This window comes from Malaclemys terrapin, chromosome 2 (genome assembly GCF_027887155.1).
Source record: "Malaclemys terrapin pileata isolate rMalTer1 chromosome 2, rMalTer1.hap1, whole genome shotgun sequence".
Taxonomy (NCBI): domain Eukaryota; kingdom Metazoa; phylum Chordata; order Testudines; family Emydidae; genus Malaclemys; species Malaclemys terrapin.
Window position 1 is genome coordinate 134,705,571 of NC_071506.1, and position 24,426 is coordinate 134,729,996.

At 39.8% G+C, this 24,426-nt stretch overlaps 1 protein-coding gene across 1 annotated transcript; it reads left to right on the top strand.

The window, feature by feature from the left end:
* Positions 1-3,115: 3,115 nt before the first annotated feature.
* On the top strand, positions 3,116-22,818 carry BNIP3L (BCL2 interacting protein 3 like). The gene is made up of 6 exons (XM_054017685.1): positions 3,116-3,303; positions 11,893-12,079; positions 15,264-15,336; positions 17,484-17,587; positions 18,354-18,503; positions 19,834-22,818. The coding sequence occupies exons 1-6, from the start codon at positions 3,219-3,221 to the stop codon at positions 19,880-19,882; spliced, it is 648 nt and encodes a 215-aa protein (XP_053873660.1). The 5' UTR covers positions 3,116-3,218; the 3' UTR covers positions 19,883-22,818.
* Positions 22,819-24,426: the final 1,608 nt, after the last annotated feature.

The window sequence follows — 24,426 nt, forward strand, 5'->3', positions numbered from 1 at the left end:
AGTTCACTAAGCAAACAGTGTGTTTAGCACCCTCTCCTAAGAGCTTAAACCACATGGGCACAGCCCAGTCCCTGGAATCAGTGCTGACCTGGGGGACTCCCTCGAACTCTAAATACACCCTGCCTACCCCAGAATCCCACTACCAGTGTGAGCCTTCTAGTTTACCACTTCAAGGGGCCATATGGTAGACATAGCAGATAACGCACACAGACTTTGCACAGTACTTGAACACAATATTGCTCTTAATAGAAAAAAAATACACAGATCTATTAAAAAAAAAAAAAAACACCCTACATGCATTTCTCTGCCTCAGTTTCCTTTCCACTGCAGAATATTCTTTGAGTGTGGGCAAAGTCACCTGGGTTTATCAGGTATTCTTAAATTGCAGTAAGTGGCTTCTGTGCTGAAACACAAAGTATTTTTTCCTTGGACAGTCCATCCCCTTCTTTTGCCTGCCCCATCTTCCTGTGTGTCTCGTCTCGGAGTCCTCCCCCAAGAGTCCTGTCTCTGTCTTGTTTGGGAATTTTCCATTCTCCCAATGTCTACCACCTGCAGAGATCAGGTAGAGGGAACTGGTTTCCCTAGGAGTTGGTTAGGTCTTGTCTACACTACCAGTTTACAGCACTGCCACTTTCTCGCTCAGGCCTGTGGACCCCCCCCAGCACTGCAAGTTTCAGTGCTGTAAAGTGGCAGTGTAGACAGTGCACCAGTGCTGGGAGCTACTCCCATCGTGAGGGTGGTTTCAGCGTGTAAGCCATGGTGGTTCCACAAACTGGAGGCATTGCATGAAACAACATATCAGACTGAATTCATAAATTGTATAGATTTCCCCCAAATCATCACATGGTCCATATATAATAAACAGCAAAACCCCAGTAATTGCGGTAGCTTTGAGGCGGGGTTAGATCATCCTTTATTTGAGTACCAGTGCTGCCAACTCTCATGTTTTTGTTGTGAGTCTGATGATAATTATTGTTTTCCTTAAATCCCCAGCTCCTGGAGTCAACTGGATATGTGATGATTGCGGCTTTCATTCTTAAAGAAAAAGTAAGTTTCTAGCCCTCACGGCTGTGGAGGACACTTCAAAATGTGACCCTTGTGCACCCTAAAGGCTCAAAAAGTGGAAGGCAAATAAAAAACACCAAATCTATTATTTTTACATAATTTCATGATTTTAAAGCCAATCTCAAAATTTTTGGTGAGCTTGACTCATGATTTTTGAACACTTGGTTGGCAATACTGTCTCTAACTGCTGAAGATTCTTTGGAACTTCAGATTCATAACAGGATCAACTCAGCTCTTTCATTTGGGGGGTAAATCAAGTGAGTGCCAAGCCTCGAATCTACATCAGTCTTTCCAATTAGGACTTAAAGCACTGGGGAGAACTTTGTAAATGATTTCAAGAAATCAATTTGTTACTTTATTGGCATAGAAGCTACTCAGAGAAGATCAAAGATCTCTCTGCTACATGCCAAAGGTGTTTATGCCACAACATTGATTTTCCCAGGTAGGATTCACAATGTGTTAGAAGTTTTATCCCCTCCGACCATTTAGGATTGTCTGTTTCTCCATTTCTGATACAGTGGAAGCTTCCTCCATAACGTGAGGCTTATTGTCTCTCTTAATTTCAGTTAAGTAAATCTGTGGCAAAGACTGGAAGAATTTCCCTAGTTGTATTTGCACTGTTTTTAAGTTCTGGTTAGTAAGAGGTCCAACTTTGTTTACAGAGAGACAGTCATCTCTGCTTTTGTGGTGATATATGCCTGTTTGTTTTCTCTCTTGCTTTCCGTTTTCCCATGCTATTCATGTTAGCTTTATGTATGTGTTATGAAACAAACAAACAGTCCTTTTAAAAACAGAGGTCCTTTGTGCCGTCCGTACTTATTGACCTCCAACAAACATGCTCAGCAACTGGCCCAAACTGTTCTGCAGTAAGGAGAGCAGATTGCTCATAGGATGGGAAAAGGAGCATCCTGTGAGAGTGCTATACCATTACAGATTACATAGGTCTAAGAATGGGGCTGCTCTCATCAGGTTTAACTCTCTGCACCTGGACTAAGGAAAGAGAACCTAGTGCAGCCCTCGTTCTGAAAGCAGCTTAAGCGAGACTAGAGGCCATCAATAAGCGGACCATGGGCCAAATCCGGACCAGCGGACCCTTTTGAATGAACCCTCCATATCTTTTTATTTACTTATCGTTATTGTTGGATTATTATTTTCTCTAGAGCCCGGGTCAGCAACTTTTCAGAAGTGGGGGGCCGAGTCTTCGTTTATTCACTCTAATTTAAGGTTTCGCATGCCAGTAATACATTTTAACCTTTTTAGAAGGTCTCTTTCTATAAATCTATACTATATAATATTTACTTTACATACAATAGTTGAAAGGTTTTTAAAATGTTTAAGAAGCTTCATTTAAAATTAAATTAAATAGCAGAGCCCCTTGAACCACTGGCCAGGACCCGGGCACTGTGAATGCCACTGAAAATCAGTTCGTGTGCCGCCTTCAGTACAAGTGCCATAGGTTGCCTATCCCTGCTCTAGCGGCTGGACCTTGACTAGAGCTTGACCAAGAAATTTGGACTTTGACAAAAACGAATTGATGTTCTCTGGCTGGACAATGGCGTGGGCGTGAGGACCCTGGGGTCTGTTTGCAGTGCTGGGGGGGGGGGGAGGACTAACAACCCGGACTCCTGGGTTCTTTTCCTGGTTTTAGCTCTGTGAATTGGGTGTGGGGGAGCGACGAGCCCTGAGGCCTGCGTCCCTTCCCAACTCTGGGATTCCTGCCTCCTACTGGTCGGCTCCCCCGAGAAGCCACCCTAACGCATGCGCACTAGCGCCAATAACAGCCGGGCCCAGAAAACGCATGCGGTTTGAGAAGTGACGGGGCGGGTGGGGAGTATTCGGAGTGGCACATGCGCAGTGTAAAAAGACGGCGCTTGGTGGTGGCGCAAGCGGAGTGATGACCAGATGGCACCTCGGGGAAGGACATGCGCAGTTACTTGAGATAACGTTCCGCTGGCACATCCGTGGGTGGGGCGGCGTCTGCGCGGGGAGGCTGAGCGATCAGCCGGCAGCCTCTTGCGTCAGAGTGGGCGGTGCCTCAGGGCTGCGCCTGCGCAGCCGCGGGAGGCGGGGTGCTGGTGCTGTGTGGAGCCTGGCTTGTTGTTGTTGTCGTCCCAGACCCGGAGGCTTCTCAGTTGCCGCCGTGTCGCGTCGCCATGTCCTGTCCTCAGGAGCCGCCGCAGCACAACAACAACAACAACCCCCCGGCCGAGGGGGCGCCCGCCGAGCCGGGCCTCAACAGTGAGTGCGCCCCGTGTATTAGCATAGGCAAATGACATGTAAATGAGGAGGGCCTGCGGGGAGCGCGACCCTCTCCCATCATCCCCCCTCACGGCTGGGATTGGCGGAGAACGGGGCCACGCGAGCGTCTCCGGGCCAATCCGTAGGGTCCCGGGCGCAGTTGGTTCGGCTGCGTCCGCATGGGGGGCTTTAGAGGTGGAGGAGGGGCTGGGTACCTGCGGGGGGGCGCTTCGAGGGATTGGGGGGGGGGGGGTCTGTGGGTTTGGCGTTCACCGGGAGGGGGTTACGTGAGTCTATGGGGGAAGGTACGTTGGCAGCCTGAGGGCCTTTAGAGAGTTGTGGGTACGCTGGGGTGTGGAGGAGGAATGGGGAATGCGGGGGGGAGGGCTTTAGGGCACTGGAGTGTGGAGGAGGAATAGAACTTCTGGAGGGTCTGGGGTACACTGGGGTGTGAAGGAGGAATAGGGGGTCTGGGGTACACTGGGGTACACTGGGGTGTGGAGAATGGATATGGTATGTTGGGGTTTCTAGGAGGTTGGGGTACATTGAGGTGTGGAGGAGGAATAGGATACGTGAGGGGCTCTAGGAGGCTGGAGTATACTGGTGTGTGGAGGAGGAATAGGATATGCTGGAGGAGATAGGGGGTTGGAAGGTACTTATGGTTTTGGAGGCCACCTGGATGGATTTTTTTGGAGGGGGAGGGTGGTCTGGGTCTTGCATATTGGACAGAGTGGTAAGGGGAGTTCCATTATTGTGTACTGTGGGGTAGAGATGAGGGCTGGAGGTGTGTGGGAGGATGACAAAAGTGGAGGGTGTTCAGGAGTTAAAGGAGGATGAAATTGGCTCCGGTCAGAATAGGAGGCAGCTGGGGGGACCATGGGCAGCAGATTATTTTGTTGTGGGAATGGATTTATTGAATGGCTGAGTTTAGGTAATATCAAGAGACCAACATTTAACTCAGTAAGTTTTAGTGGGTAGGGTGTAAGTACAGTGGGTGAGTCAAATGCAGGAGGAGTCAGGGAATTTTAGTAGCAGGGTTAATAACAGGGATATGAGGAAAGGTGGATGTGACTTGGTATGTAATGGGGAGAGGGAATAGGTTTGTTTTGTGATAGGAATAAATTTATTTAGTGATTGGTTCTAATAGCAAAGATGATGGTACAGCAAGAAAGTGGGGAGGAGCTTGACTGTGGGAATGATTTTATTCAGTGACTCAATATCACTGACGTGAGCTATTTTTCTCTGTATCTCACATGTATGTCAGCTGCTTTGCTGCATCCCTTTGTTCCAAGGATAATGATTGTGTGGAAGTCTGTTGATTTTATCTAGGCTCTCATATTGGTTTAACTGATGTTTTACATTTCAAATGCACAGCCTTCAATATATATTTTGGTTTGCTTTTAAGTGCCAAGGATACTGTGATAAAACAAAATGTATTAATGATTAACTGTTCCCTCTATCCTAGTTTGCTAAATCATCCACAAAATATTTCAGTAGGGCCAGCTAAGTGATCTCCGGTAATTCAGTGGGAAATGTATTAGATGAGAGTAAACTGTGATCGTATAACAACATTGCCATTGCATTTTGTGTCTGTGCATTGAGTGTCATGTTAATTACAGCAGTGTGTTTCTCTAATGTGTTGGCCTGGGAGAACTGCACACACAAATAAATAAAACAAAGGCACTGTGGCCAAATTGTTCAGGGCTGTCAACATGTAAAAATATATCAATGTATATTAATAAGATTTCACTTAATTTTTGGAAATTTCCTCTTAGATTTGGCATGTCCAAGTAAACCTAATGTCTATTTCCACAACTTAAAATTAGTTTATCTGTGATCTGCAAATATTAATTCTTCCATACTTCATTTTTTCCCCTTTTTCTGTTCACTTTTAATACAGTGACTTACTGTATTGGAGATGTGAATCTGTAAGATAAGAGCAGCAAGAGGGAGTTCAGTGTAAACATTTTAGGTCCCAGTCTTGAAATGAACTCCACAGGGGCAAATTCCGATTTAAGTTAGTGGGGCATCATGCAGATGCCTGCAAGGGCTGTCCACAGATATCTCACTGCAGGATCAGAGCATAAAGGGTTAGTGACATCAATGCAGTTACTCAGGTTGGCAAGTGCTGTGTGGTAGCAATAAATGTTTTCATGACTGGGCCCCATGAGCAAAACATGTAACCAGTCAGCTTCATGAAGGCTCAATACCCGTTGTCAGTTCAATTTTGTCAGACTAGTGAGTCTATACATTAATTCATTTTTGTTTTAAAATATACCTTGCATTTATTTAGTGCCTTTCATGCAAAGATCTCAAATCGCATATAGAAGTGAAGGTTGACCATTGTGTCAGTGACAGAGCTGGGAATGGAACTTGGAACTCCTGACTTCAGTCTTGTGCACTAACCACAAGAGTGTGCTTTCTCTTGTATTTCCTGATGCCTCACTCGGATTTTAATTCTTACCTCGTACTTCTGTTAGATATTAGCAAAAAACAAACAAAAAAACCCCCAACAATTTAAACTGGAACACACTTACAATTATTATGTTATATCTATTTTTCAACAATATTTACTACATTACAGAGGAAAAAAGGCAAAAGGATGGTCTCCTCTGTTATAGCTGTACATCCTGTCTTATGAGAAGTCTTGTTGCTGTTGTTGAGTACTTCTGGAAAGTGACCGGTGCTGTAAAGCGCCCAAAGTCCCTGGCTAATCAAGTACTGCTACATCATTCTGGCCTTTTTACTGTAAAGGTGAAACAAAAAACCCTAAAGTGTTAGTGTGGGATATCTGTTAAATGGAAAATATTACTGTGGGAAATAGAAAAGCTTTTTTTGACAATGGTATTTTACTTTAATTACTACTTAAGCATTTAGTTAGTGATACTTAAACAGTCAGCAAATTATGCTAGATTCTATAGCTTTTATGAGATTATGAAAAACTAAAGGGTAAGAGAGAAGTCCATTGGAATTCTTTATCTAATAGCCATTATGCAGCATAGCATCTTCTATGAGCCAGAAAGCATAGTTATCACTGCTTCAGACTTGCAGTAGAATTTAGGAAAATTTGCCTGTGAATTTCTTTAATGTTACTGCAGAAATTAGCCAGTTGGACCAATCCTTGCAGTTGTGTAGTGTGGTAAAATGCCTATTATACATAGAGCCCCATTGACTTCAACAGGACTCTGTGATGTCATTTGAGAAACAGAGTCTAATAAAAGTAAATTGAATTTTAATTAATACCCAAAACAATAAATCCATCATACTCTGCAGTAAAACTTGGCTAAAGTTTTTCTATAGAAAACATTAATTGTAAACATAATTCTCAGAAAAATATGTATTTTTTCTAGATTTTGACCGAATTAACAGAAGCAAGGTTATTAAAGCTGTGTAGCAAACGATCATGTTCATACATGCTTCAGTTCCTAAGCATCTCTGTATGCCTGATGTTCTGGATACATACAGTTGTTGCTTGTAAAAGGGACACTGTCATATCACTTTAGGTCCAGAATTTTAAGATAAACGTTTTGTGAAATCTGAGCTTAATGGAATTTTTTCCTTGACAGCTAAACTTTCTAATGAAAGTTAGTTAACATTTAATTATTCTTCCGCTGTGTATGTGACCCTGTCATTGTGTTAGTCCACGAGAACCTGAAAGTAAATCTAAACTTGTTCATTAAAAACAAAATTGAAATTTGCATGTGGTATGTCCAAGTTTATTAAAATGCAAGAAAGTAAAAAATGGGGAAAAATAACTAGTCTTTTGGTTTTAATCTAATATGTTAGCTATATGTAAGGAGTTAAAAAAAAATAAAACCTAAGCTGATCGTGTCACTTTTATTACATATTAATCTCTTGACTAAATTTCTATTTTAAAAAGTACATGACATTGCTTCAGATTGCTTTTTGAAGTGAAAGTGCACAATTTTCTTTTTTGAGAAAAGGTCAAATTCACAATTTTTAACAAAATACATACTTTTCAGGTGGTTGGTTAAAATTTTAGTACGAATAAAGTGCCAGTCCTTAGTGTGGTGCTTGAAACTACAATGAGACCTAATGAAATGTTCTCCCTTTGGGGGTAATATTACTCTTTGGAGAGGTTGGTTTGGGGATGAGAAGCACCATTTTTTGACGTGGTTAATCTAGTCCAGTGTCTCAACCTAGTCTAGTCTCAACCTATTTGACCCACAGTGTGTTATGTTGGCCGCATCCAATACTATCTGTATGGCCCTGAGGATGTCACGGGGGCCACAGCTCTGTGCTGATTGGGTCTCAGGTTGAGACCCACAGCTTTAGTCTCAGATATTTTTCTGGGATAATGTTGCTGCTGGTGCTCCCAGTACTAGACAGCAGCATATTTGGATCTGTAAGCAGAGGAAAAGGGAATATACTTGATCTCCAGCAGTTACTTTTGGCCATCACTTTGGAGCTGCATGAATGGACTTTAGAGAATTTCATATCCAGCCCATCTCAGCCAGAAGGAAGGTTATAACACAGGGTCTTTGATGGAGGGGATCATCAAGCACCTTTTCAAACAGCAGTTTGTGGCTGTTTCTTGAGCCCTGTATTGGAAATCTGTGACAGTGTTTAAGCTTGATATCAGAATACCTTGACACTCATTAAACATGTTTTGACTCATCAGAGATGAGTGGTCAGATGGAGAACGTGCAGCTTGTCATGTAAACTCCCTCCTAGGCCTTCTTTTGATGGGAGGAGTATTTAATTATGTTTTAACTTGTTTCCTCCAGTGTGCCTCTAACACAACTTTAATTTAACTAGCAAATTCCACAATTTAGCTCTATTAAGACTGTGTTTTGTAGCCTAGGCTTAAGCACAACTGAGTCCCAATCATGCCAGTGCAGCGATAGGTTATAGCAGTCTATTCTGATTAGTCCTCCACTGCAATCCCAGGCTTTCTCTTTGGTCATCTGCCAAAACTCCTCCACCAGGCTAACCTTACAAGAAGTGGCCTCCCTTATTTATGTTTACTGTCAGACTCCAATATCTCTGCCTTCATTTCTTTCCTATTGTTTGCTACTGAACTCTGTTGTACAGTGTCAGCAGGTAAGAGGGGATGAGGGTGAAAAGAAATTCCTCATATACCTCACTCATTACAGATCCCACCATAGTAGCTTCTCTGAACCCAAAGTTGTTACCAACTGCTGACATGTAGCTATCTGAGCTAACCAATTCCCTAATTGCAATTGCAGCATGCCTTTCCACACGTATTAGTGACTTCATAATGGAAGGTGGTTGCTCTAGGGTAGGTCCCATCTCCTAGAACTGGAAGGGACCCTGAAAGGTCATCGAGTCCAGCCCCCTGCCTTCACTAGCAGGACCAAGTACTGATTTTGCCCTAGATCCCTAAGTGGCCCCCTCAAGGGTTGAACTCACAACCCTGGGTTTAGCAGGCCAATGCTCAAACCACTGAGCTATCCCTCCCCCCAAACTGTCCTGGCATATTTCTTGAAATGTGGTCTTCCTTTTCTGAAATTCTGCAGTCACTGCTGATCACCCCAGGTCTGAAATACAGAGTAGTCCCACCGTTCCATACTGGTTGGTCTGACCTAAAACTCCCTTTCCACAGCTAATGTTTCATTGGCTAAAAAGCTAGACATTCAGTTGTTCAACTGATGCATGGGCTCTAGATCATCTTGTAGAATGTTCTGGCAGTGGCAGAAACACCATCATCTTCTCACTGCAGCTACTCTGTAAGACTCCTGGTACCAACACACTGTGTTCGTGAATATAATCAACAGCATCTCCAGGCTGGGAGACATTCCTGGTTACTGAAGCATAAGGGAGAATTTGCTAGGGTATGACAGAGTTAGCAATTGATCCACTGGTTCTATGACAAAACTTCTGCAACCAGAAAAGGAATTCTTGGAATGTGACCTCCACTCCCAGAATGCACATGGGTTTGTACATGGGCAGTGTGCATTCACCCATAATTTATCACCTACGAACGTCACTCTTGCGATATGTCATACCATAAAATTGTTGGAGCTAATGTAATTGAGCCCAGCACCAGTCTGAACATGGGCTTTAAGTGAGTGCACTAAGCATGATTAATAATTGATTGCTTCATTTGAATCAAATAATATGGTTTGTATATTGTTGAGCTTTTTTAGCCAAGGTAGACTACCTTAAGAGGTCAATCAATGGTGATCTTCCCTGGGACCAGAACTGAATCTCCATTTAAAATTTCACTTTCACTTAAAAAAATCACTGGCCAATAGTTTGTATGCACAGTGTTAAACTTAGTCTAGTAAATTTAAAAATTGAATTAAGAGTAGTTTCTACTACTACCCCTGCCAATACTTTAGGTTTTCCTGTCTCCCAGTTTCTATTTTTACAATGTTTTTTTCTCTTCCCCAGTTGATGTGAAAAGATTACACAGATTGGGGGACTTGACATTATACAAGATAAGAGTGACACGTTTTATACCCAGTGTTTTCTAATGCAAAAAGTAAACAAATGATGAATAGGACTGTTTTAGGTGTGACAGTAGTAAGTTTAAAAAAGAAATCAGAAAAGCATGTTACTTTTAAGATAAAAGGTGTGTTTTATTTTTGAGAGTATTTGCTCTCTGCTATCCCAGTTCATATATTGACGTGGGAATAAAATTTGTATTAAGCTTTGAAAACAATTTTTGTTTAAGAGGTAGCAACTTTATATTGTTAGGATAACAGGGTGAGATATTCTGAAGTGACTCAGGAGCACAAGTCCCATTAGTTGTTGCTATTGAAAATTCCTCCCATTAAACAAAAATGATAGTTTTTAAAGTAGTCCAGCCTGCTAATAGTTTTGATTTTAAAACAGAGTATTTAGGTTCTCTGTATGCCATAATAAATCCTAGTTACACCAAAGAGTTGTATTGACCAAAAAACCCTGCTAGTATATAAAGATGCAAAACAACTTCTTCAACAAACTGCTTTGTAATATCCCAGTGGCATAGTTCTTCAGACTAAATACGATGTAATAAGATTCTGAATTTGAATATAGTCTGAGATGAGGGTCTGAAAAAAGGTATAAAATGAATTGCTTGAACCATGTAAGGCAAAAGCGACACCAAATGTAAAATTATTGCACCAAAGAACAAGAGCTTATGCAGAAAAGAAACTTAATGTGTTTCAACTTATGCCAATTGTTCTCAGACAATTAATATACTCAGATTAAAAAGTAAACTGTCTATATTCTCAAGTGATAAAGTTAATGAGTTTGAATAAGAACCCCAGGTTTGCAGTTGAATGGACACTGGATTAAATAGGTGACCCATACGTCAGGACTCAAGTGGTTTAAATTCACCGGTTAGAACATAAACTACCTATTTATGAATATTTTCAAAATATCCTAAATGAAACCTGACTGCTTAATGTACTGGTAAAATGTTTTATATTGTTACTTTGCATGTTTAGTACAGTCTGCAGTTAGAATTATGTTCTTGTATTTTAGTAGTTTAAAGCATGTGGTTTCAGTGCTAATATGATGCACACAGCTCCTCAATCCAATTGAGGTCCTTACACTGAGATCCTGTAGTTAAAACTAGTTATAAGAACAGAGACAGGATGAATTACAATATATGTAGGCTAAGTGTAGTGCTTAGTATATAGAATCTTCCCTGCAAAAATAGGGTTAACTATAAGTTACAAGAAAGCGGTTAACTAGGTTAACAATAATTATTTTCACTATTTGAATTAAAAAATGTTAAACTAAATATTTAGATAAGACTGTAAGATGGTTAGAGACTTCGCTTGCCCATCTCAAAATATTACAAAGTGAGAACCCCAGTTTTCCCACATACCTAGCATAAACAGTGGAGCATACATGTGAACACACAAACTCCATTTCCAGCTAATTATAACCAACTTAGTTTCATAGCGTACAGTAGATGTGCATAGGTCTTTAAATATGTGGGAAAACAAGGGGCCTGCCTCAAGGACCTAATAATTCATAGACCTGTGAATCTATAATCTAAATTGGATACATCCCAGTTACTAAAATTCTGATGTGAGGGGTAACAGACAGTACTAGAGAGGAGATTGGGATTGGAAGGCCAGCTGAAAGAAGTGAGGTTTGTTTGGGAAGAGGAAAAGGAGATTGCTTGCCATATGGGAGGTTGTTCCAAGCACAGGAGGCACTGTGGGGAAAAAGGCATGAAATTGTAAGTGGGAAAGAACAAAGGGAATATTAAAGAATGGAATTTGTTTGGTTCAAGGGTGAAGTGTAGAAAGAGGGGTAGAGTTGTGAAGTTATATTGTGAGGATTTGGAGCTTAAACCGAATATGTGAAGGGGATGCCTTTTAGGGGATTTTAAAGAAATACCATGAGGGAGGGGAATGACTGTTATTACTTCCAATCAAGACTGTTTAGTTCAGAACTTTTAAGACTACAGTTAACTTAAGGGATGGGGGAAACAGACCTGCCATTCTTGTTTTCTCTGTTTGTTTATGAGCATTTTTTTTTCTGGCATCAGTGGATGTTATCTGAATTCACCATGTTCACATTCTTTCTGCATGTAAATGATAAACCTTAAGCGAGGTTTTAGTTTCACTGCTTTTAATGAGCGCCATCTGGCTGGCCCAACAGGTTCCTGGGTGGAGTTACAGATGAACGGCAATGGCAATAGCAATGATAATGCCAGTGGGAAAAATGGGGGCCTGGAACATGTCCCTTCATCATCCTCTATCCACAATGGAGACATGGAAAAAATCCTTCTGGATGCCCAGCACGAATCAGGACAGAGTAGTTCAAGGGGTAGTTCGCACTGTGACAGGTAAGGAAGCACAGCGGTATCAAGTCTCTTGAACCACTTACTTTTCCCATATGTTATGTGATGCAATTTCCATTCTTGATCCTTTATCAAGGGCAAATGACATTTTATCAGCTGTATATGTCTTCATCCATGAGCCAGCCAACGTGCCATTTGGAATACTTGCAGAATCCTGCTAGCTTTAAATAGTATAAACTTGGTTTGTTTGAAAAGCAAGTCGTTGTTAAACTTAAAAAATAAATAAATGCAGGAGTAGAACAAATTGCATCAATATCAGTGTGAAATCTCATATTAGCATTGTTCATGTACTGTGTAAAAAAATAATTAACAATGTGATTACTGATGCATGATCATTTAAGAGAAGGTAAGACCAAGGGATCCTATGACTGAAGATAGTATTCACTATGATGAAAACGAAATAAATTGGCTTTATCAATTTTTCAAAGTAACTTACTCAGTTACAGCTGTGTACTATGTGTCCAGGCAAGAATAAATGCAAGACAGCGATAGAATGGACAGATTCATAATTCCCACCTCTCTTTCTCCCACTGAGGAAGTAATTGGGAGGAAAAAAGTGTCTTCACTCGAAAAAGCCCTCTACTTTTTGCCCTTAAGGGCCAAATGTATTTATTTATATCAAGTAAAATAATCTTGCTTATCATGTCAAAACAAGTGATACCCTTAAGGTTTCACTGTAGTTCTCCCTCAGAATTGTTGGAGAGTTAAGATGGATCTGTCTTGGGAGTCTCTTTTTCTTTTTCTTATATTGCTGGACAAATGCTCTCTTCTTGCCATGTCACGTATGTAATATTTATATCAAGCTAGATCAGATGTACAACCTACAATGAGTCTGGATAGAACTTGAAATTAACTCAATGATAATTTCAAATAAAATTACCAAGTGCAATGGACAAGAAGAGTAAAAAGATTTTTTTTTAAAAGCTACTACCTCAGAAAAAAGCAGTTGGCTATACCTTTATTTCTAAGAAATTGTAAGCTGCCAGTAACTAGCATAGTATGTTGTCACTTTCTAGTTCAACTAGAAACATTTGCTGGGTAGTGTCTGTAATGCTCATTTTGATTCTTATCAAGGTAAGGACTTTCTCTCCACCCACATCTTTAATTGCCCCAGTATTTTTAATTTAAATACTGTCAGATAAAAATGTCATATGAAGACAAATCCCTTTTTCTTTTTTCTCAATAGCAAATGCTTGGAAAACCAAAGTTCCAATTTTGTAGTGAGCATATCAGCTCATGATTATGGACAATAGTTGGATATTTATAGAAACCTGAGGTCTAAAACATTTGTAGAAAGGAGTGATAACGGCTGTAAACCATCTATTGAGTAGTTTAAAAGAGGTCCTGTTCCCAGTGTAACTTTTTTCATTCACTATCCATCTTTTTAATGAGAGCTAAAATCAGATTAAAGAGGGGTGTCTAGAATTTTGATGCAATGAAATGACATCTCTACATTGCATTGTACTTTTACTCAGTCCCTGATTTTAAATTCTCTAGCGTTTTTTCTCATCTGGCTGTGAATGTTACTAAAGCAGGGGTGGGCAAACTGTGGCCTGCCAGCTGTTTTAATCAGGCCCTTGAGCTCCTGCTGGGGAGCAGGGTCTCGGGCTTGCCCCGCTCCAGCCAGGCAGTAGGGTTGGGGCCGCTCCACTTTGCTCCCGGAAGCAACGGCATGACCCCCCCTCCAGCTCTTATGCGTAGGGGCAGCTAGGGGACTCCGCTCTGCATGCTGCCCCCACCCCAAGTGCCGCCCCCGCGGCTCCCATTGACTGAGAACCGTGGCCAATGGGAGCTGCAGGGACGGTGCCTGCGGACAGGGTAGCGTGCAGAGCTGCCTGGCTACGTCTCCACATAAGAGCCAGAGAAGAGACATGTTGCTGCTTCCGGGAGCACTTGAGGTGAGCGCTTGAAGTAAGTGCCGCCTGGAGCCTGCACTTCTGAGCCTCCCCCCGCATTCCAACCCCCTGCCCCAGCCCTGATCCCCGTCCCGCCCTCCAAACCCCTCCATCCCAGTCTGAAGCAGCCTCCTGCATCCCAAACCTCTCAACTCCAGCCCCACCCCAGAGCCCGCCCCCCCAGCCGGAGCCCTCCCCTCCTCCCCCTCCCGTGCCCCAGCCCTGATCCCCCTCCCTTCCTCCAAACCCCTCGGTCTCAGCTCGGAGCTCCCTCCTGCACCCCAAACCCTCATCCCCAGCCCAGAGCCTGCACCCCCAGCTGGAGCCTACACCCTTTCCTGCACCCCAGCACTCTGCCCCAGCCCTGATACTCCTTCCGCATCCTATGCCCCCAGCTCGGAGCCCCCTCCTGCACCCTGAATGCCTCATTTCTGGCCCCACCCTGAACCCTCACACCCCTTCCGCACCCCAACCCCAATTTTGAGAGTATTCATGGCCAGCCATACAATTTCTATTCCCAGATGTGGCCCTCGACCAAAAAGTTTGCCCACCCCCGTACTAAAGAATTTCTCTTTAGTAGAGTATAGTCAGGTTTTAATATTGAAAATTAAAGTATTTATTCCTTTGGGTTAATTTGCTAACTATTAAAAGATATTTTGGTGTGTAACATGTAATGCCTGCTGGAGGAATTCCTTAGTGTACAGTGGAACAACACTAAGGAATTCCTCCCACAAATACAGTCCTTTAAGCAACCACTTTTAAAATACTTACAAAGTTTCAGGTACAGTTTTATTCAAAATCCATTTAGGGATCCACCTTCTAGGTAACCTGATTTTGCTAGTGACTGCTTAAGGTTAGTTTTACTGTATATCAGGAAGATGGCAGTGATGTAGCAACAATAGCAATGTATTGCCTCACAGGGGATGAGAGTTCAGGACTCCATCTTGATCTTTTGCTCCTGGGCTGGAGTTACAGTGGAGTCACTGTGCTGATTCTTGATGGTAGAGGAGGTCCTTCCCATCTCTTTATGATTAACTGAAGGGTAGTTGGGGGTGGGGAGGGTATTAAAACAGGAACAAACTGGGAATATGGGAAATCTTTGGGACTTGGAGGATTTTTCCTTGGGGGGCATAATGATAAAGAATCCTTGTTTCTCATCTGAATTGTCTGCATACCTTATATGTAGTAATAATGGAACTATGGTGCAATTAAACTGATGTTTCAGTAATTTAATAACCCAAAAGTGACAGTAATGCCATCATTCTTTCCTTTAGCCCTTCCCCTCAAGAAGATGGACAGATAATGTTTGATGTGGAAATGCACACGAGTAAGGACAATAGTTCTCAGGTATTTTCTCCAGTAAACTCTAAAGTACACAACACATTGTCTAGGAGAACAGTGTTTAAGACACAATATTGTCTTTTGTAAATAACAAATAATTAGTGAAGCATGCTAGAGGGCTGAAGCCAGATATTTAAAATTATAAATTCTGTATATAAATATACAGCTTTAAACTGTTAATTTCCAGCAATTCATTATTAATATAGTATGGAAACAGCTGAGTGTATAGTACCTATACTGAATTAAAGGCCAAGAATATTAAACTCCAGTTTTTGAAAGCCTGTTTATTCAAAATCTGGAAATGTCCTTTAGCCTTTTGGAATAACCGTGTTTACTTATATTATACCATGTTCTTTGTATCTTTTAAAATTAAGGCAACAGTTTGACTTGAACTCTGTGAACAAAATTATCCATTCTTGCTTACTTCCATGTAAATAAGCTTTAATGATTCATTGAGTCTTTGTATAGTTAAGGTTATGATGGTAACTATATTATAAACTTGTACTTTAGGCGATTATAATAAAAATTCTCTAAATTATGTCTATTAAAAACTTTGCTCTGGGAGGTGGTGTTATAAAAAAAATTGTTTTTATATTTTACTAAGCAGAGAGAGAGAGTTATTTATATGTTTAAATTCCAGTAGTGGGGAGGAAAAAAAAAAGTCTAGTTTGAAACACATGCTTTGGATTTATACAACTTGGACTTTATAAAAATTGAATTTTTATATCTTCGAGTGGGAGAGAATATCTGGCACCAATCCTGAACTTGAAATAATGTTATTGAGTATATATAATAGCAAGTTATCAGAGATATTGTCAGGATTTCTTTTACACATCTAGTTATGTAGGTATGTGATAGAACTATTTGTTTTACAAATATTTAAATTGCTACCTAAGAATTCAGGATAATCATTCCATGGTTAGTGAGCTCACATAATTCTCAGTCATGTCAACACGAAATGAATCTAATGCTGAACTCTTAGTTTGGTCATTTTATGAAATTTGCTGTCTTCAGCAGTACAAGTTGAGAGCAACAGTGGAAAAATGAACTGTGCATTTAATTTTTGTCAGAGAGGACGGCCAAACAATAGGATCGTTACCTTTCTGTAGCCCTATAGAGAACCATACCACTCTGAGGTCGTTTGCTTTTTGTTTTGTCATTCAGAGTTGCCATCTCCCTATTACAATTCAGCATGGCTCTCTTTTTCTATTGTTTTGGTGCCTCTATGAACTAAGCTGTACTCCAAGTGTTATAATGTAACCTTGCTAAAGGCTGAATTTGGTCTCAGGCTCCCATTGAATTCAGCAGGGAGAGGACAGCTTGGGAATGCCAATACATACAGCTCTAGGCTTGGCAGTTCATAGCCACGGCACCTCTGGGCTTGCTGCGTCAGTTATGAAAGCAAAACAGTTTCTTGAGCCCCGGCACCTCTTCCATTACAAATTAAACCCTGTATATGGCAATCCTTTCATGAGAAGGAGGCATTAATCTTGGGGGCAGGGACTGTCATTTACCGTATGCTTGTACAGTTCCTACCATAGTTGGGCCCAGACCTAGCTGAGGTCTACTGCAATATACATGTTCAAAAAAATAACAAACAAAAGATATTTGTTGTGATGTTGACAGCGGGCAAACTTCTGAAAGAAATTATTTAAAATACTTTTGTACAATTTGAGCAGAAGTACTGCCCTTTTCATTTGATTACATCTGATTTAAGAATTGCTAAAGTTTTAGGGAACGGATTTTACTTAAAACATTTTATGCGACACCGTCTTACTCAGGCTATTGTTAAAATCATCCTCTCAATTGTTCTTCACTCTAATTTGTAATATATATATTTAACTATCATTACAATGAAGCTTGCTTAAGTCCGTGATAAAATAATACATTTATCAGAGACGCACTAATATCAGAGAACCTTGTGGGCATAGTAAAATCCCTTCCAAATAAACCCTTGATGTAAGAATGTCTTTTCAGTCATCATCACCTTTCCCTTCCCAACCCCAACATATGTAGAAACAGCCCAATGGAATGAAAACTGCCAACATCTGCTACTTATCATTTTGTCACCGCAGTTGATGCTCTTAAAATTAATACCACGAGGAATAGCTGAGTAAGTGTTGTTACAGGGCATGTCCCATGTATATTTTCAGTCTGAAGAGGAAGCAGTAGAAGGAGAGAAAGAAGTGGAAATTTTGAAGAAAAGTGCTGACTGGGTTTCAGACTGGTCGAGTAGGCCTGAAAACATTCCTCCCAAGTGAGTTGAACTCTTTACTAATAAACACTCCTTCTGTAAGAAGGAAAGAAGAATCATGCTGCACACATATATGGAATTATTCTGGCTATCAAAATGGGATCATCACCGGAAAAATATTTTGAAGACTTGGGTTTTTCTTGGAGGATAGGTAGCATAAAACCAATAAAAACTGCAAAAAATGTAATAGCGTAACAGAGATTCTTTTACTGAAAGCAACCCAACAATAAGCTTAATATGAAGTTACTTTTTCCAGTAACACCAATGTCTTTACTTGTTAAAGCAGGGTACCTGGAGCTTGCAGTGGTGGGGTTTAGTAACAGCTCACTGACTGGTCTGGTATTGGGCAAGTCACGTAAACTCTCTGCTTCTTGGTTTCTGCATTTGTAAAATAAATATAATGCTTACTGATGCCATTGGGACACTAGACACTATCAGGCTTTGAAACCCTTGAATAGAAAGCACTAGATGAGTGCAAAGTGTTTGTTAAACTGGAGGATGCTATCCATGTCTGGGAGATTTCTGTGTCCCTGCTTGAAACAAAAATGTGGCTATTACTAACAAGTCATGTACTGAAATTTCCTCTCCCAGACCTGCTTGTCTCTCCAGCTTGTGCTCCCATTGTCTCTGTACTTGAGTAAGTGGTCTTTCCACACTACCTCACATTTTTCTTGGGTCCCCCTGCAATCTGGCTTTTGCCCTATCTATTCCACCTTGGAAAAAAAATCTGTGCAGTTCTGCAATATTCCTGTCTATTTTATCCCTTCAGGGAATTTCACTTCAGACATCCTAAACGTGCAGTTTCTTTAAGTATGAGAAAGAGTGGAGCTATGAAGAAAGGTGGCATTTTCTCTGCGGAGTTTCTTAAGGTTTTCATTCCATCTTTGTTTATATCTCATGTTTTGGCTTTGGGACTAGGGTAAGTACAAAGACTAATTTTAAACTTTGCATCTTTATTGCTTGTATACTTACTGTAGTACTATGGGAGTTACCAATTTGAGGAAGAGCATAATAAGAATGACCAGATTATTTTGACCTTGTGCTGATAGGTCAAGTATTCTTGAGATATAGGGAAAACTACCTTTGCAGTGATGCAAATCTATTTACTTGATTGTAGGGAAAGTTTGAGATTGAATGGTCATACATTCAGAATGCACAGATTATAATGAAATCAGTGACCTTAGTTGACTCTGAGACCCTACTGCAAATAACCTTTGCAGTGTCCTGTGGCATGACCCACTTGTTCATTTGCTCATTCTATTCAAATTCCTTAGAGTATAGTGTAATAAAAGAAAAATAAGACCCTAAACATAAATATTATAGTGATTTTTCCTCTTTTGCTCCAAGAAAAGTCTGTGTAACGTCATTATATGATGCTCCAGACCCATGTGTAAGCTCCCACTAATTCTGAGAGGCTGGCACTACTGCAGTTGCATGATGGTACTGAAACTAAGGGTTTGAAACTTGAAACAGAAATATACACAACATTGTGTACCTATCTTGCAAAATTAGCTACTGAATTTTCAAATAGCCCAGCAGTGCTGTTAGCATTTCTGTAAGTAGAAGTGATCACTGAGTGTGCTGAAGGTCTTTCATTTGCAAATATGTATCTCATGCCCTCTTGTGGTGGGGCCAGAGAAATGTATTTGTAAAATACCATATTTCAGTTTTTATTTAACTTCTAATTCAATTATTTCTTGCACAAAGTTTGTCTTTCACTCTGATTTTAACATATTCTTGTAAATGATTTTTTTCCTTAGTCCTAGTTATTGGCTAAACTATCTGGATAGAAAATGTGAAAAAATATTTGTCTGGTAGCAAAAATTTATACTTCTGAAATAAATTAGGTATGTTGCCTAGGTTTATTTGGTAGAGATCTGCCTTTTTGTAAGCTCATAACACTCAATGTTTTAAAGCCTATGTTAATATTTATTTTTTTAAGTGTAGTATAAAGAATTTTGTATACATATTATTTTAGCTGGGATTTTCAAAGGAGCCTTAGGGAGCTAGACAGCCACCTCCTATTGAATTTCAACGGGAGATGAGTACCTATATCCCTTGGGCTCTATTGGAAATCTCAGCCCTTATAGTTAGGTGTTTAGATGCAGTCACTTGAAGAGAAGAGGGTGTTATGGAAGAACATCACAAAATGGAAACTATTGACAAGGGTAAACTAGAACAATTGAGTGAGCAAGGACTGTTGTGAAGGGAACTATTTCCATGAAATACGTTTTATGTTTTTATTTCAGCATCTACATTGGAAAACGACTGACCACACCTTCAGCCAGCACTTATTGAGAGAAGCAGAGGGCAAAACTTGGAAATCCACGTGACCTGTGAAGATGTTATTGTCACATTAGTACATTTGAACTTGAGACCATTTTAAGCATGACCCCAGCCCCGCCCTTTCTTTACATATCCAGGTTCCAGTAACTCTTGGAATTCAGTATTGTATTGGAACTCTGTTGAGGTGTTTGACTACCCACCTTCTCTCCCCCCCACCCTTTTGGCCTGCAAAACACGTCAGTTGCCTAACAGACTTTACAATTGTCTATACATTGCAAGGGCTTCTTTCAGTACAAAATTCCACCAGCAAATTATAATTTTATCAGTGATGCTGTTGCCTCCTCTAGTACAACCTGACTTAAATCTGCAAATGCTCATGGAATAAATGTTGACTGTATTCTAACAATTGCCAATCTCTTTAAAAGAAACTGAAGGTTGGTTACAGTAAAAGTGAGTCTTTGTTTTTAGAAAACTGTTGGCTGTAAATCAAACTAAAAAATCATTGGCAATAAAGAATGAATAAATTTTAAAACCAGCTTTTTGGGTAATTTACTAACACCCTATTTTGGCCATGACTTTTAGTTTGCAGAAGGCAAAGACTGCACAAAACATAAAGCATGATAATAACTTAGTCATCAGCATATGTTAATACTAGATAATTGTCATAATCTTGTCTTTTCTATGAAGTAGGCTCCTTGTTTCTGATAGGAAAATCTAACGCCTAGAAAATGTTAGAGGAATTGCATTGTTTGCATGTGAAGAAGCTTTTATTTTAGCTTTTTCCTTACTGGAAAATTGTAAGTGTAAAGTTTTCCTTTATAAAAGCAGTTTGAATGCAAATATTTTTGGTGTATTTAGACGAGGGGTTTCCAAACTTGGTTCGTGGCTTGTTCGGGGTAAGCCCCTGGCGGGCCGCGAGACGCTTTGTTTACCTGAGCTTACTGGGAGCTGCAAACGGCCATACCTGCGGACGCGCAGGTAAACAAAGCGTCTCCCACCCCGCCAGAAGCTTACCCTGAACACGCCACGAACCAAGTTTGGAAACCCCTGATTTAGACTCTCTGTAAAAAGGGGGGAGTCTCCTGAAACCACCTACAATGATAAAGATATGGTGGTTTCAGTAGGTACTCAAAGCATTTGATCTGCTGTTGGGAACAGTCTTGCAGTTGTGTAAAGAAGCACAAGTGGTAAATATCTGAAATGCTGTCTCCTTTAGTGAAGTTTTCAATATTCCCATTTCTCATTGTTTACTGTACAGTCTCCCTTGGGGATAATGTAGATCCTAAGGTCACTAGTGACGTCTCATGTAGCTAGGTAGAATTCTCACTAATGTTGAACTTTTATCTTTGGGAACACTCAGTCTTGTCCTCCTTCAGTGACACTTTTTTCAAAATGTGAAGCTTTAGTACCAAATTGTTACAAAGCATCAGGACATAGCCTTGTCCTTAAGTAGATTTTATTGGATTTCAAACATGTAGCATGACTCTGAAGGATAGAATACTCTGTTTTATATATATATATATATATAAATAATATGATATAGACTTTAATACTAAATATTTAGGGAACCAATGTTAATTTTAAAACTAGCAAAATCTCATTTAAATAGAAAATGCATTAGGCTGACTTGTAGAAAATGTTAAGAAAATCTGGTCAGCAAGTTTGGAAGAGAAAACTACCTTAAATTTTCTGCTTGCATCAGATAAAGTTGATGATTTGGTATATCAGCGATAGTTCAATACAGTTCAAGCATGGAGGCTAATTCCTAGTTGAGGTTTGCTTTAAAAAAGGCACCTCAGGAAGCAAAGAGGCTAAGTATGAAATCCATTTCTAAAATGTGTTCATTTTATTCTCCACTTCTCACAACCTTTAGAAGGTTAGTAGGTTTTAAGACAAGTCTAGTGTGAAAGGGTAGTTGAAGCATTGTGTTTAGACATCTGTGTTTTTTTTAATCTCAAATATTAGTAGCTCTTGAATTATCTACAACTGCCTATTTATTTCAAGTGTGGATATTGGGTTTCATCCAGACACGTGGAAGAAAAAAATGGCAAGAGTGTTTTTAGGCAGTATGACCCGCCTTATTTTAGAGACCTAAATAAAATGGGAAGGGAGAAAGGCTGGTATACTTTATTAGTACTAATTATAGCACCTTCTTTTGTATGAAAATTGGAATAGTGGAAAAATAGACTTATATTAAGTAGGGAATATCTTTGTTTTAAAAAACCACCATCCATATTAAATTGATTAATCTGCAGAATACTTGATAAATTAATATGTTACAAGCTTGTGACTAGAGGATAAACACAGCTCTGTGCTAATATTTCAAGCAGCTGTGAGATTAAAAAAATGTCATGGAAAATATTACTGAAAAATGGATACCTGATCACTGTAGCACTTGTTATCATACAATGATACAATGCAGTATTTATTGATACCCTAATATAAGCTCGGGATGGAAGTCTACAATTTTTAGTTTTACAAGGAACCGAAACAGATCGTTGTATAATCTGAAAAGGGGTTTCAGCTATTGATAGTTGAAGTTTTGTTAAGATAAATATTGTTTAAAAGCTTTATACCTGTTTACAGTTTTGAAAAAAAATGCAGGCTTCATTTTTCTTATGTTCAGTGAAAACTGGCTTAGAATATTTGTAAATAGGATCAAGCAAAAATACATAAACTCGCACATTAAAAAAATGTGACAGGCTAACTTAACTGTAGCAAGTACATATTTACTTACTCTGTTTTGAAAAGTGAAAACTGAAGACTCTGTTAGAAATTCAGATTTTTTAATTAACCCACTTGTTGAAATTATTGAAGTTAACTGAGCCAAAGTGATTATGCATCCTCCATATATTTAGTTAGCACTTTGTAACATTATATACAGTTTACAGTACATGTATAAGTTGTAGCTATAAACATTTTGTGCCATTAAAGCTCTCACAAAACTGTGTGTCTGTTAGATCACTTTGTACCAAATCCACCCCCAAGGAAGACATTGGATAACTTTATGCTGCTGCTTGTTTATGAAGTAATAACTGTATCCTGAGTTAAATGAACCAAGAGGTTGACTTTATTAGAGTGGGATCATCAAGTTCTTGTGCTGAAAAGTAATTAAAATATTGCCTTTGTCAACCATGTTCACTACTGCCATCTTCTCCCAGCACCTTGATCTCCTTATAGATCAGGAAGACTCGTACCAAAAATAAGAACCATATATTGTTCTTTAAGATCCATTGTCTCCCGGGCCAGTTATAATTCTAAGACTCCTTCCAATTCAGTTACAAATGCAATTTGAATTGTTGAGGCCGTTCCTTGTTCTAAGTCGATAGAGCTATGATAGTTTACACCAGCTGGGCATCTGCCCTTACAGTGTTGGCACAAGATTATTACTTACCTTAAGGATGTCAAGGTATTGGAGAGGGCTAAAAAGGGTGTGGAGTTTTACCTATGTAAATTTTAAAACTAGCAGTTTTTGTGGCCCATTTTATTTCCTTCCTGATTTTTTTTCTTGTTTAATGTAAAATTAAAAAAAAGTGTAAGAAATTAATAATTTTCAAAAGCACCTAAATTACTTAGAAGCCCAAAAGACTTATTTTCAAAAGTATTTCTGAACTTAGAGTTTGACTTTCAATTACACTTACCGGTAAGTTCCAAAGTACCCAAGTCCCTTTTGAAAATGGGGCTTGGGCTTCTGAGTTATTTAGGCACTTTTGAAAACCATATGCAACATCTTGAAAATTCTTCTCTGAGTAGCTTATCAGAGCAGAGGGATTATAAGTAGCCAGTTAAGGTACAGTTACATATTTACTATGCCATTATTGAGAAAAATAAACAGTGTTTATCTCAGATCCTCTTCGCCAGTCATAGTGCAGGGTCCGCATAAGTAAGAAAATGTAATAACATTTTATAGACCAGGAATGCTCTTGCTCTAACAATGTTGTGCTTTAAATGGCAATCATAACTGAGTTGCAGAGGGCTATTAGTCTCCCAGTTCAGCTGGGCTAATAAGACTCTTTCCAATTCAGTGGTGTTCTTACTCTCTCTACAAGAGCTGTTCGGTTCATGTAAAAGGGTCGGTGTGTGTTAATGAGGCTGACTGCAGAAAAGTTTTAATCAGATATTTCATTAGAACAGCACGATGATTCTGTTTGTATATAGCTATATGCATACAGTGCACACACTTTGTGTCATGTCAAGATTGGAAAAGAAAACACAAAAATAAGCTAAATCTTGAGTAAATTTCCCTTCTACGAAAGTTCCAAGTGGATTGAAATTGCCAGTAAAATTCTTTATTAATAGAATTGTCCCATAACTGTATTCCTATGCGGTGCAACAAAGTTGGCTTATTTTAATGACAGGAGGGAGTATATACCAGCTAAAGTATTCCAATGGTGCCTCTGATTTTATTTGATAAATTTGTTTTACTTGACAGGTTATGAACTGTGGATTTCTTTGCTGTTGGAGGTTGTTTTAAATTCTCTTTCAATCTGAACAAGCAACTGGTTTGGGCAGTTTCCTTAGGGATACAGAGCCTACCATCATGTCTGGTATTTTGG